Source organism: Ranitomeya imitator, chromosome 1 (genome assembly GCF_032444005.1).
Source record: "Ranitomeya imitator isolate aRanImi1 chromosome 1, aRanImi1.pri, whole genome shotgun sequence".
Lineage (NCBI taxonomy): Eukaryota > Metazoa > Chordata > Amphibia > Anura > Dendrobatidae > Ranitomeya > Ranitomeya imitator.
The window spans coordinates 843,991,587-844,004,172 of NC_091282.1; the positions used below are offsets into that span (position 1 = coordinate 843,991,587).

A 12,586-nucleotide genomic window follows, 5' to 3' on the forward strand; every position below is an offset into this window, starting at 1 on the left:
CTGATGCATGACAATGCTAGGCCTCATGTGTCTCATCTGTTCCTGCATGATGAAGGCATTGAAGCTGTGGACTGGCTAGCCCGTTCCCCAGCACTGAATCCAATCGAGCACATCTGGAACATCATGTCTCATTCCATCCACCAATGCCGCATTGCACCACAGACTGTCCAGGAGTTGAATGATGCCTTAATGAAGGTCTCGGAGGAGCTTCATGAGGACAATGCCCAGGCATTGTAAGGAGGTTTTACAGGCACGTGAATGCCACACACACTACTGAGCATCATTTCAGTGTCTTGAGGCATTTCCACTGAAGTTGGATCAGCCTGTAACTTCATTTTCCACTTTGATTTTGAGCATCATTCCAACTCCAGACCTCCGTGGGATATTAGTTGTGATTTACGTTAATCATTTTTAGGTTTTTGTTCTCAACGCATTCCACTATGTAGTGAATAAAGATTTTCAACTGGGAAATGTCATTCATTGATATCTAGGATGTGGGATTTTAGTGTTCCCTTTATTTTTTTGAGCAGTGTATAAGCTATAACAGAAGTGATTTGATGTACTGGCATATTGTAACAAAACGTGACCTTTATTCTGATTTTCCTGGCAGGTCGTATGTTTGCTATAGGTTGCTCTATGGGCCCAATGATGCACTTTTGGTATTCGTGGCTGGATAGGACTTTTCCTGGCCGTGGGATCAAAATTGTTTTGCGAAAGGTTCTAATTGACCAACTGGCGGTTTCCCCTTTTCTCGGACTATGGTACTTCTTAGGTAAGATTTTCTTACAACATTAGAACCCTCCCCGACCAATACGCCATGTCAGGTCCCTAATTTACCTTTATTTTGCTTTGTCTGTAGATGGTGGCTGCAATACTCAGCTATATCTGCTTCTGTCGCAAGCCGAGCTGAGCTCCACCCAGTGCTATTAACCTGTTAAAATCCACTCTCAATCTCTGGCAGCAGGATTTACTGTGTGAATCCCAAGGGTGCACCGATCTATTGTTTTCTTTAAATGTAGAAATGATCCTCCTGCCCTTACACATTCCCTCTAACTCGGTCACCTGAATGAAGCATTCGTGTATCAGTCACACATATAGCATGCACTAAATTTTCTTTCCCTGCTCAGCACTTCAGAAAGTGAGTTTACAAAATGCTTTATTAAAGGCAGCATACTGGGTGCACTTAAGGCTTATAATAAATGCCCTAGGCTGTTAACCAGTTCCCGACCACCCACTATAGATAAACGTCACCTCTTGCTGTGCTTTGTGCAGCGTTGACGTTTATCAACAGTTAGTGGTCTCGCAGGGCTCAGGATCCTGCAAGCCCTGCGATTCCGGTGCAGAGCGATAGCTCTGACAGGTGGCATCATCGGGACCTGATTGGATCAGGTCCCAATGATGTTAACCCTTTGCTGTCTTCTAGAAGATAGCAGAGGGACAGCGCTGCTGTACTCGCCTCTCCGACGACCCCCGTGATGAGGTGTGATCACATCACAAGGGATCCGAGCATTGTCATGACAACCAGAGGTCACGTGATGACCTCCGGGTCTGCCAGCTACGGTGTCCTGTTAGGCTACTTTCACACTTGCGTTTTGTGCTGTACGTCGTTGTATGAGAGAGAGTGATTTTTTTCACTGATTTGAAAATCCTTCCGGCAATGCTCAGAAAGGAAAAACGGGATCCGTCGCTGGATTCCAGTGTGTGACGGTCAGCGACGGATCCTGTGTCCATAGGCTTGCATTATAGCCGACGATGGGCAGTGCAGGATGCGTCGCTGACCGATTTTCCGACGTGCAGAAAAAACGTTACCATGAACGTTTTCTCAGCACAACGGACTGCTATTTTACGACGGATCCAGTGCACAACGGATGGCAATCCGTCGCTAATACAAGTCTATGGGAAAATGCAGGATCCTGCATTCTCAAAAATCAACGGATTATGACGGAAGCTGAAAAACGCAAGTGTGAAAGCCTTAGACGTATCGTGACGGATGGTCATACGTTTCGTCCGTCGTGCACTGGATCCTGCGGAATTTGACGGGCCGTCTTTTGGAAAAAGCGTTCAAAGGAACGTTGTTTGTCTGCAGTGGAAAAACGTGCCAGGACTCCTCCTGCGTCATATGTCGTTCCACAGAATGGGAGCCTATGGACGCTGGATCCTATCCTGAGCACACTGTGAAACGCAGGAATCCAGTGACGGATCCTGTTATTACATTTGAGCAAGCCTGGAAGCATTTTCCAACCCGGGGAAAAATTATATCTCTCGCACGCACGCACGCACGCACGCACGCACGCACACACACACACACACACACACACACACACACACACACACGTACGTTGCGTCCCTTTTAACAATATTTACTAGATGTCTGTTGGTACGTCTCCTCGACGCATTACGATGGGACATTGCCTACGAAAGTGTGAAACAAGCCTAACAAGCGATCTGGCAGTGTAAAACTGACAGGTCTCGTGCGATACATGTGATAAGAAAAATAAAAACTAAAGTATAAAGGTAAAAAAATGTTTTAGAATTATTAAAAAAAATAATCACAAAATAAATGAAAAATAACAAATATTAACCCAATAAATATGTACCGTATATGTAAAAACAAAAGTGCACATATTTGGAATTGCCTCGTCCAGAACGACATGACCTATAAAACTGTCACACTAGTTTACCCCTTCAGTGCACACTGTGTGTGTATATGTATGTATGTACCGTATTTTTTGGACTATAAGACGCACTTTTTTCCCAAAAATATTTTGGGGAAAATGGGGGTTCGTCTTATAGTTGGAATGTGCTTAGTTAGCGTGGTGACAACACGAGTCGGGCGATTCTTCCGGTGGTCCGACGCTGCAGGGCGATGATCTCTCTCCCATACCTGCCTGCAACTGGTGCTGCAGGTTCGTCGTGGTGCAGGGAGCTCCAGCGACATTTTGTGAAAGCCTGGAGCCCCCAAACTTCTATTGCCTTGATGCTCTGGCCTCCGGGAAAATGACGCAGATTGAGATCTCAGCTCCAAGACCTCAATCTGCGCATGCGCCTCCGGCGGTCATTTTCTCCGAGGCCACAGCATAGAGGCAATACAACTGCATAGGCTTTGGGCTTTCACAAAATATCGCTGTAGCCCCCGCACCACCGAGCATCTCCAAACCTGCACCACCAGCCGCAGACTGGGATGGGAGCAAGATCATCGCCCTACAGCACCAGACTGGGATGAGATTTCCTGGAGACCACCGCATCACAGCAATGGATGTGTGGGGGCTCTGGGCTTTCACAAAATGTCACCGTAGCCCCACGCACCGCCGAACATGCGAACCAGTCTGGGTCATATCATCGCCGGGCAACCACACCCCTCTGTGACTACGCTGCCGGTATATTTATTTTACACAGCCTCCTCTTGCACCCTTTATACACAGCATTGTTCTGCAGCACAGCTTTTTAATATACACACAGTGGCAGACAGTGTCACTGGACAGACAGCGCTGCCCCTCCCCTCTGTGGCAGCATTACCTCCCCGTCCCCTCCGTGGCAACACTACCGCCCCCACCGCTCTCAGGTCATTCCCGTTAACCCCTATTATGCCAGTTAAAGCCTGTCACCCAGTTTTTTCAGTTTGAGATAAAAATACTGTTAAATAGGGCCTGCGCTGTGCGTTACAATAGTGTGCGCATGTCCAAATGCCGAATCCACTGCGCGCAGGTGAAGAAAAAAGCGCGCGATCTGCGCTATTACCCTTGTCATCGGTGGGGGCGGCCATCTTCCTGAGGCCGCGCGTGCGCAGATGGAGTGCTCTGCTGCACGGGGCTTCAGGAAAATGGCCGCGGGATGCCGCACGTGCGCAGATGGAGATCGCGGCGGCCATTTTCCTGAAGCCGAGATGCAGTGGATTCGGCACTTGGACATGCGCACACCTCTACGCCACCAACGGAAAGCTGGGGAAGAAACAGCGATGTCACCACGCCCACCTGACCTGACCAGCCTGATTGACAGGCGAAAACGGCGACTTTTGTAATGTATTTCGCAGCATAGGTGGGGAATCAGGGTACACTACATACACTAATGTAACGCACAGCGCAGGCCCTATTTAACAGTATTTTTATCTCAATCTGAAAAGACGGGGTGACAGGTTCCCTTTAAGCCTTCTGCACGGGTTTGCGCCTCTTCCTGCTGGCGTACATGATATTGGTGTTGATGTCGCTGCTCTTCTCCAGTGCAGACTGACAGCGGGGGCTCTGCCTGTGAGTCTGCCTCTCTCCCCTGGCAGAACTGTTGGTAGATGCGATATTCTGGGCAGCTAAAGGACCAGTGATGAAGTCACGACCATGTGACCAGTCACATGCTTGGGAGGAAGAGTCAGACGCAGGGCTGTGCTGGAGTGGAAGTGTCAGCTCATGTCACAGAGCAGGGCCTTATATCACATCACTGGGGGAAGTATAGTAACCGCGTATACATGGGATCAGAGGTTCCCTGCAGCACAGCTGTGTGTGCAATGTATGTGAGGCCAAGCTATCAAGCTACGTGTTACAACTGTCGTCGGGTGTCCCTGGACTCACTCTCTATCTATATCTATCTATCTATCTATCTATCTATCTAATGTTAGGGCCAGAAATATTTGGACAGTGACACAATTTTCGCGAGTTGGGCTCTGCATGCCACCACATTGGATTTGAAATGAAACCTCTACAACAGAATTCAAGTGCAGATTGTAACGTTTAATTTGAAGGGTTGAACAAAAATATCTGATAGAAAATGTAGGAATTGTACACATTTCTTTACAAACACTCCACATTTTAGGAGGTCAAAAGTAATTGGACAAATAAACATAACCCAAACAAAATATTTTTATTTTCAATATTTTGTTGCAAATCCTTTGGAGGCAATCACTGCCTTAAGTCTGGAACCCATGGACATCACCAAACGCTGGGTTTCCTCCTTCTTAATGCTTTGCCAGGCCTTTACAGCCGCAGCCTTCAGGTCTTGCTTGTTTGTGGGTCTTTCCGTCTTAAGTCTGGATTTGAGCAAGTGAAATGCATGCTCAATTGGGTTTAGATCTGGAGATTGACTTGGACATTGCAGAATGTTCCACTTTTTGGCACTCATGAACTCCTGGGTAGCTTTGGCTGTATGCTTGGGGTCATTGTCCATCTGTACTATGAAGCGCCGTCCAATCAACTTTGCAGCATTTGGCTGAATCTGGGCTGAAAGTATATCCTGGTACACTTCAGAATTCATCCGGCTACTCTTGTCTGCTCTTATGTCATCAATAAACACAAGTGACCCAGTGCCATTGAAAGCCATGCATGCCCATGCCATCACGTTGCCTCCACCATGTTTTACAGAGGATGTGGAGTGCCTTGGATCATGTGCCGTTCCCTTTCTTCTCCAAACTTTTTTCTTCCCATCATTCTGGTACAGGTTGATCTTTGTCTCATCTGTCCATAGAATACTTTTCCAGAACTGAGCTGGCTTCTTGAGGTGTTTTTCTGCAAATTTAACTCTGGCCTGTCTATTTTTGGTATTGATGAATGGTTTGCATCTAGATGTGAACCTTTTGTATTTACTGTCATGGAGTTTTCTCTTTACTGTTGACTTAGAGACAGATACACCTACTTCACTGAGAGTGTTCTGGACTTCAGTTGATGTTGTGAACGGGTTCTAATTCACCAAATTAAGTATGCGGCGATCATCCACCACTGTTGTCATCCGTGGACGCCCAGGCCTTTTTGAGTTCCCAAGCTCACCAGTCAATTCCTTTTTTCTCAGAATGTACCCAACTGTTGATTTTGCTACTCCAAGCATGTCTGCTATCTCTCTGATGGATTTTTTCTTTTTTTTTCAGCCTCAGGATGTTCTGCTTCACCTCAATTGAGAGTTCCTTTGACCGCATGTTGTCTGCTCACAGCAACAGCTTCCAAATGCAAAACCACACACCTGGAATCCACCCCTGACCTTTTAACTACTTCATTGATTACAGGTTAACGAGGGAGACGCCTTCAGAGTTAATTGCAGCCCTTAGAGTCCATTGTCCAATTACTTTTGGTCCCTTGAAAAAGAGGACGCTATGCATTACAGAGCTATGATTCCTAAACCCTTTCTCCGATTTGGATGTGGAAACTATCATATTGCAGCTGGGAGTGTGCACTTTCAGCCCATATTACATATATAATTTTATTTCTGAACATGTTTTTGTAAACAGCTAAAATAACAAACTTGTGTGACTGTCCAAATATTTCTGGCCCTAACTGTATGTATATATATATATATATATATATATATATATATATATATATATATATATATATATATATATATATATATATATATATATATATATATATGTGTGTGTGTGTGTGTATCTGTATCAAGCCACGCCCACTCCACAGAGCCCTGTCCACGCTGCATAGCCACAGGACAGGTGGTGTATATATACACAAAAAACTTTGCTTTTTCATCATACTGCCGAACATAAAGGGGGTCGAATGGAAATAAAAATGGTAGCAAAAACATAAATCTTGTCCCCCAAAGAACAAGCCACAACACAGCTCACAGTGCAAAAATAAGAAAGTTATAGCTCTCACTATAAAGCAATGCAAAAGCAATTATTTTTTGCATAAAATAGTTTGTGTAAAAAGAGCAAAACCTAAAAAAATAAATGTGGTATTGCTGTAATCGTACTGTCCCGTAGAATAAAACTGCCTTATCAATTTTACCACATGCTGAACAGCAATAAGGAAAAATATTCCTGAATTGCTGTTTTTTGTTCATTCTGCCTCCCAAAAGCCTAAAATGGAAAGCGATCAAAAAATGTTGTTCTTGAAAATGGTACCAATAAAAACGTCAACTCGTCCCACAAAAACAAAGTCCTCATATAACTGTCAGCTAAAGTTTTTGCGTGGCTATATTTAGATAGCTAAAACATGGAAAAAAAATATTATTTTTTTTAACCAAAACAAGAAAAAAGCATTTTAGTGTGTGACAGCAGCCAAGCATAAAAAAAGATAGTATCTTTGTAATTGCATCTATACACTTATGCTGCACGAGGAACGGCGTAAAAAATAAAACCAATTCTTCACCTGCTGTTTTGTTCATTTTGCCTCCCAAAGATCGCAGTAAAGCTTGGCTCACATTTATCCTGTGCTTTGCATTGAGTGCTTACACCAGGGTCCTGGTCACGAGGGTGAAAACCGGCTCTGGTGCGAAAGGGTTAAAGGCAGATTTCCTGTAAAGCACCACTCCAGGGTTTTTGAGATTTTTTTTCACTGCTAGAGTGGTGCTTTAAACATAAGTCCCTTGTCCCCAATCATATACCCACCCTCCAATGTTTTTAACATTTTTTTGGCGCTGCTTCGGACCTGTGGCACCACCTTGTAAGCGCAACATCTGACTGAGTGGAACTCGGAAGCTGCGTCACTAACTCTAAATAAAAGTCTGAGCCAGAACGAGGTTCCCATAGACTTGCATTGATTGGTGACCTCTGGCTCGCTCCATGAAACACTGAAGCAGCTGGCGAGTCACAAACTGCAGGAGGTGGAGCGGAGCAGCGGCCAAAACAGATGAAAATGCCGGAAGGTGAGTTACAGACAGGGGACTCTGATTTGAGCTCCACTGAGTGGTGAAATTAAAAGAAAAAAAACGCTGGAGTGTGGTGCTTTGAGTTAGCGGTTTACACTTCAATGCGATCTATAAGTGTTCATTAGCAATTTGCATCCCGAGTCCCAATGAGTGTTAATGCTATGGCATAGTCTCTATACCTGGAAGTCTACGAATTAAATTTATAGACTTTGCTGTATGAATACAGTACATTTGTGCAGTCTCTGCGATATCAGTTTGTGGCTTTGTTATACTATGGCAGACATGTATTCATATTTTAAATTAGTAGTACACATCTCGAATATAATGTTTTCTATTCTTCATACCCTTGTCTGTGTACAGGTATGGGCCTAATGGAAGGACAGAAATTGGAAGACAGCTTGGCTGAGTTTAAAGACAAGTTTTGGGAGTTTTATAAGGTGCGTGTGCGCAAACGACTCGAGGACTCTCACATAGCTGAGATGTGCACACCAGGGCACAACTCCACATAGCGGTTTAGGGGAGGAGAGATCGCATTTCATCCATGTGTCACCCACCTGATATGTGACGGGTGTCTCCTTATAAGAAGAGCTCCAGACAATCACAAAGGGGAAATAAAATCAGGTGTTACAGCGCTCTTGGAAGTGGACATGTAGTTAAGTTCGCCATAAAAATTAAATCGATAATGCATTTATCTGCAAAAAGGCTTCATCGGGAATGTAACACATTATATACATGATGAAGGCGGTTTGCAGCTGAAACGCGTTGTATTTTAAATATCGAGAATACGAAGGCTAGCACTCGACTATTTGTGGGTATGACGGTGCAAGTGAACGGAACCAATAGTCCCATGCAATATCCAGATATAAATCACTGCACTCGTACTATGGAAAATGCTTGTTGCAGGTGAAAAAGTTTATTGAAACCAGTGTTGCAGTAAAATACAGAGGTGAAGCGATAGGCATAAGACGTTTCGGCCAGCTCGTGGCCTTGATCACAGTATCGCTGAAATAAATGACATAAAAACAAATGAGTAACTATATACAGATCATATTTACATATATACAATTCGGTGAAACAATGTCAGAAAACCAAGTCAAAAACAAGTTGAAAATGGAACAAATGATGTCAGTGCTCCCAAGATTTGAGGACAAAAGAAACAAACAATCGGGAGGTATGGAGATAGGTACGGCATGCGATGGAGCTAGAGGATGAGACGATAAAGATGCTAAAACATACCCTAGTGGGAAGTTCCTAGTTTACTGCTGCACTACAGTGTTGCTGAGGATATCAGCCAGAAATAAATGTCCTGAAAGAATGGTGGGACATGGAAGGTAATGAGAGATAATTAAGAATATCACCAATGGCTACAATGTATCTAGATGGAAAAAGGCTATAACATACTTGCCAACCTATGTTTTTACTGTTAATCATAAGAGTATAGGGAACCAATTGTCGCCGTATCGTGGAGCATGCATATAGGTGTGGCTGTAGGAATAGATAAAAGTGAGTTATCTGTTAAGTCTGTATGGGGTGGGTGGTAGAAAGTTGGACTGTTATACTTGCCAGTTTAGTATTTCCGTTGTACAAAGTGTGCCAGGCCCGTCGGCGTAGTATGGAGCGCACATATAAGACTAGCTAAAGGAGATATTTGAAATAGATCTATGAGTTAAATCTATATAGAGTCCATATAGAGTATAACCAGGTAACCAAAATATACTTGCCGATTTGAATGTAGTACTAATCAAGCAAAAATACACCAAATGTCCCCAGAATGTGGATGGTGCACATGGATATAACTGTGGGAACAGACGTATATAGGGTAAGTAGATTGCCAGGTAGGTCTATAGTGGGTAATTTTGTAATGGATGCGCTACCTGCCAGTGTGTAGATACAGTCCCAATATAGCTATACAGGTCCAGTATTCTAGATGTAATGAGGGCAGTGGTGTACCAAGGTTTAACTGAAAAAGAAACTGGTGTAAAGATATAGTATAATGGGGACGCTGAGTCACTTATCTGATAGATGGTGTTCTCACATCCGCAGTCTGCTGGTAGCGTTCGTGGTTGGGGGGCCGGCGTTGGTGGCCAAGTGGTAGAAGCAGACACACACCGTGTCTTTGCTAAAGGAGCGGCTGCCATGACAATAATAGCAGCGCTGTATAAAGCCCCGGCCGGTCAGTTGACCGGATGTGATGCAGGACGCCCGCACCTGCGCAGTCGGTGTGGAGAGTCCACAAATGCCGACGCATGCGTAGTGCCTGAAGGACCTGTGTGCGCCCACATACGATGCCGACATCAGCGTCTATGCTGTGTGCATCGGACCCGCAAGATGGCGCCCGCGCATGCGCAATGGAGCTGGACAGATACCCAGCATAGCAGCGTAGTGAAATGTGTGTTCAAATTCTACCTCTCTAGGTACAAGGGACGCATAAGCGTTATAGAAAAAGAGAGCGCCTTAGCGTTACTAAAAGACCCATGGAAACTGTATAGGTCTTCTAACTATAACTCTATAGCAGACAGCTAGGAACGCCCCAGCATAACTGAATAGGGAAAGAAGGGAGCGCAACAGCGTTACTTAGAGGACTCTTGTAGGGTGTATACAGAGATGTGCTATAATATGCTGTGGGGTGCTGATCCTTAGAAAACACTGCAGATATATAATGCATATATACATTTGTACATACATGGTAGGAGTCCAAACTGAAATAAAAGAAAATAAGAAATAAGGAAAATAATAAAGTAAATAATAACGGAAAAATAAAGGGAAAAGGAAATGAATGGAAATGAAAGTCCCCTAGGAAAAAAGGAAATATCGAGATACTGGGAAAAATATAATAACTGGAAACAATGAAAAAAAATGAAAATAAAAATTGAAAAATGATAAAAAAATAAAAATGAAAATAAAAAACAAAAAACGGGAAGCTGGTTAAGGAACCAGAGGGTATAAAGCTTACCGTCTCGAAAGTGCATGCGGTTGAGGCTACTAGTGCAGTGGGTCAATTCGTCTAGAAAAAAACAGGTTTATGTTAGCCAGTCAATCTCACGATTTAACCCCCTTGGATGGAGGGTGTCAAGGGTATAAATCCAAAAAGTTTCCCTTTGTTTTAAAAGCTGAATATGATTACCTCCCCTTCTCGAACGAGGTACCTTTTCCACTATTTGAAACCTCAGTTGGGCAATATTGTGTCTCGCTTCTTTAAAGTGTGATGGTAGCGGTAGCCATAATTTCTCACGCCTGATGGTAGATTTGTGGCTGGATATTCGATCCCTAATTGCCTGGGTGGTCTCACCCACGTACAACAGCCCACATGGGCACTTTATAACGTATACCACAAAGCTCGTTGCACAAGTATAGTAATCCCTAATGGGATATGATTTCCCAGTTCGTGGATGCACTACCTCGTTCCCTTTGATGAAATTAGAGCAACTCATACAATTCAAGCAAGGATAGGTACCCGTTCTTTTTTGATCAGTCAGAGTCCTGGTTAGTGGTGATTTATGTGACCCTAGGTCCGCTCTTACCAACTTGTCCCGTATGTTCTTGGGTCTTCTGGTACACATTAGCGGTGGATCTCTAAAAATAGGGATACTGGGGTAGGCCTTGCTGAGAAGGGGCCAATGTCCACGAATGAGATTATGTATTTTGTGCATCGTGGGGTGATGGTTGTGCACAAAGGGGAGTCGTGGGTTTTTTTCAATGCTAACCGCCCCATCGTTAGGGTCACTGATGGCTCGGGATGATTCCATATGAAGGAGATTGGTTGGGCAATTGCGGGCCTCAAATTTATTGGCCATTTCCTGTATTCTGGTTTCCCTAGTTGGGGGATCGGAAACAATTCTTGTAACCCTTTTGAATTGTGATCTGGGAAGGCTGTTTTTGTATAAATCATGTTTATTGAGTGAAGCAAAAAGATTAAAAGTGAAAGGTACAATCAAGTAGATCAAAAGGATACCAAGTAGAGTTACATGTTAATCAAGAAATGCGTTACAACAACATCATGCATCTTGCGCTTTAACAAGCTGATGAATAATACTACTGATTGGTATTATAAAATATTAACAATTAAGAACCACTTGAGTGGTTAATAACCAATATAATTCTCATTATGATTATTCAACAATCACAATGTTTATTCAAACTAAAGGAGGGGAGGGAGACAAACAAAAAGATTAAGATTAAGAAGAGAAAGGGGTGTACAAAGAAGAGGAGAGGATTGGATAGGGTAATGGGGTAGGTTGGGGAGAAATATGGCTACCATCCCATCCCAGCGGTCAGAGCGCGAGCCGAAGAATGAACTAGTAATAAACAAGAGCGAGTCATGTACTGCATCAGGCTCCAGAAATCCAGAGATCCAGGTCAGGGGTTTCCCTGAAAGCTATCCAGGGGGCCCATGTAGTATAGGTTTTATCTACACTACCTGGGGATTGATTTATTAGTTGTTCCATTCTATAGATGTCATTGAGTTCTGCCACGAACTCCGCACGTGAAGGAAATTTTTCTTGTTTCCAAAAGCGTGGGATCAAGTTCCTAACTGCGGTAAGAAAGTGTCTGAGGATGCCCTTCTTATATCGAGAAATCGACAAATCACATAGGGATAGTAATGCTAGGCTTGAAGAGGGTTGAATCTGTGAGATAGACATCTTGTTGTGGAGCTCAAAGACGGCCAACCATAAGGCTTTTATGGGGGGGCAGTCCCACCAAATGTGGATATAAGAACCAGTCTCCTTTAAGCATCTCCAACAAGTGTCAGGAGTCGTGGGGAACACCGCATGCACCATAGAGGGACATCTGTACCATCTTGTCAAGATCTTGTAGCTCCTCTCCTGCGACACCGCACATAGTGACGATCTAAACGTGAAGAGAAGAATTTTCTCTCTATCCTCAGGCAGTAGTTGCCTTCCTAGGTCGCCCTCCCATTTTGAAAAGAATACTGGTGAACCCTGCAGTGGAGCCCTTTCCCCCTGGAATATTTTGTATAACAGCGAGACAGTATGATCCGGAGGGTTCG

The 12,586-nt window shown here is 43.9% G+C and overlaps 1 protein-coding gene across 1 annotated transcript in view; it reads left to right on the forward strand.

Moving 5' to 3' along the window:
- The window catches only part of LOC138651062 (mpv17-like protein 2), a 60,518-nt gene that overhangs the window by 17,559 nt on the left and 30,373 nt on the right, over positions 1-12,586 (forward strand). The window contains exons 3-4 of the mRNA XM_069741017.1: positions 611-772; positions 7,939-8,015. Of these exons, the coding sequence (XP_069597118.1) occupies positions 611-772; positions 7,939-8,015 (239 nt within the window). The remainder of the gene's footprint in view (positions 1-610; positions 773-7,938; positions 8,016-12,586) is intronic.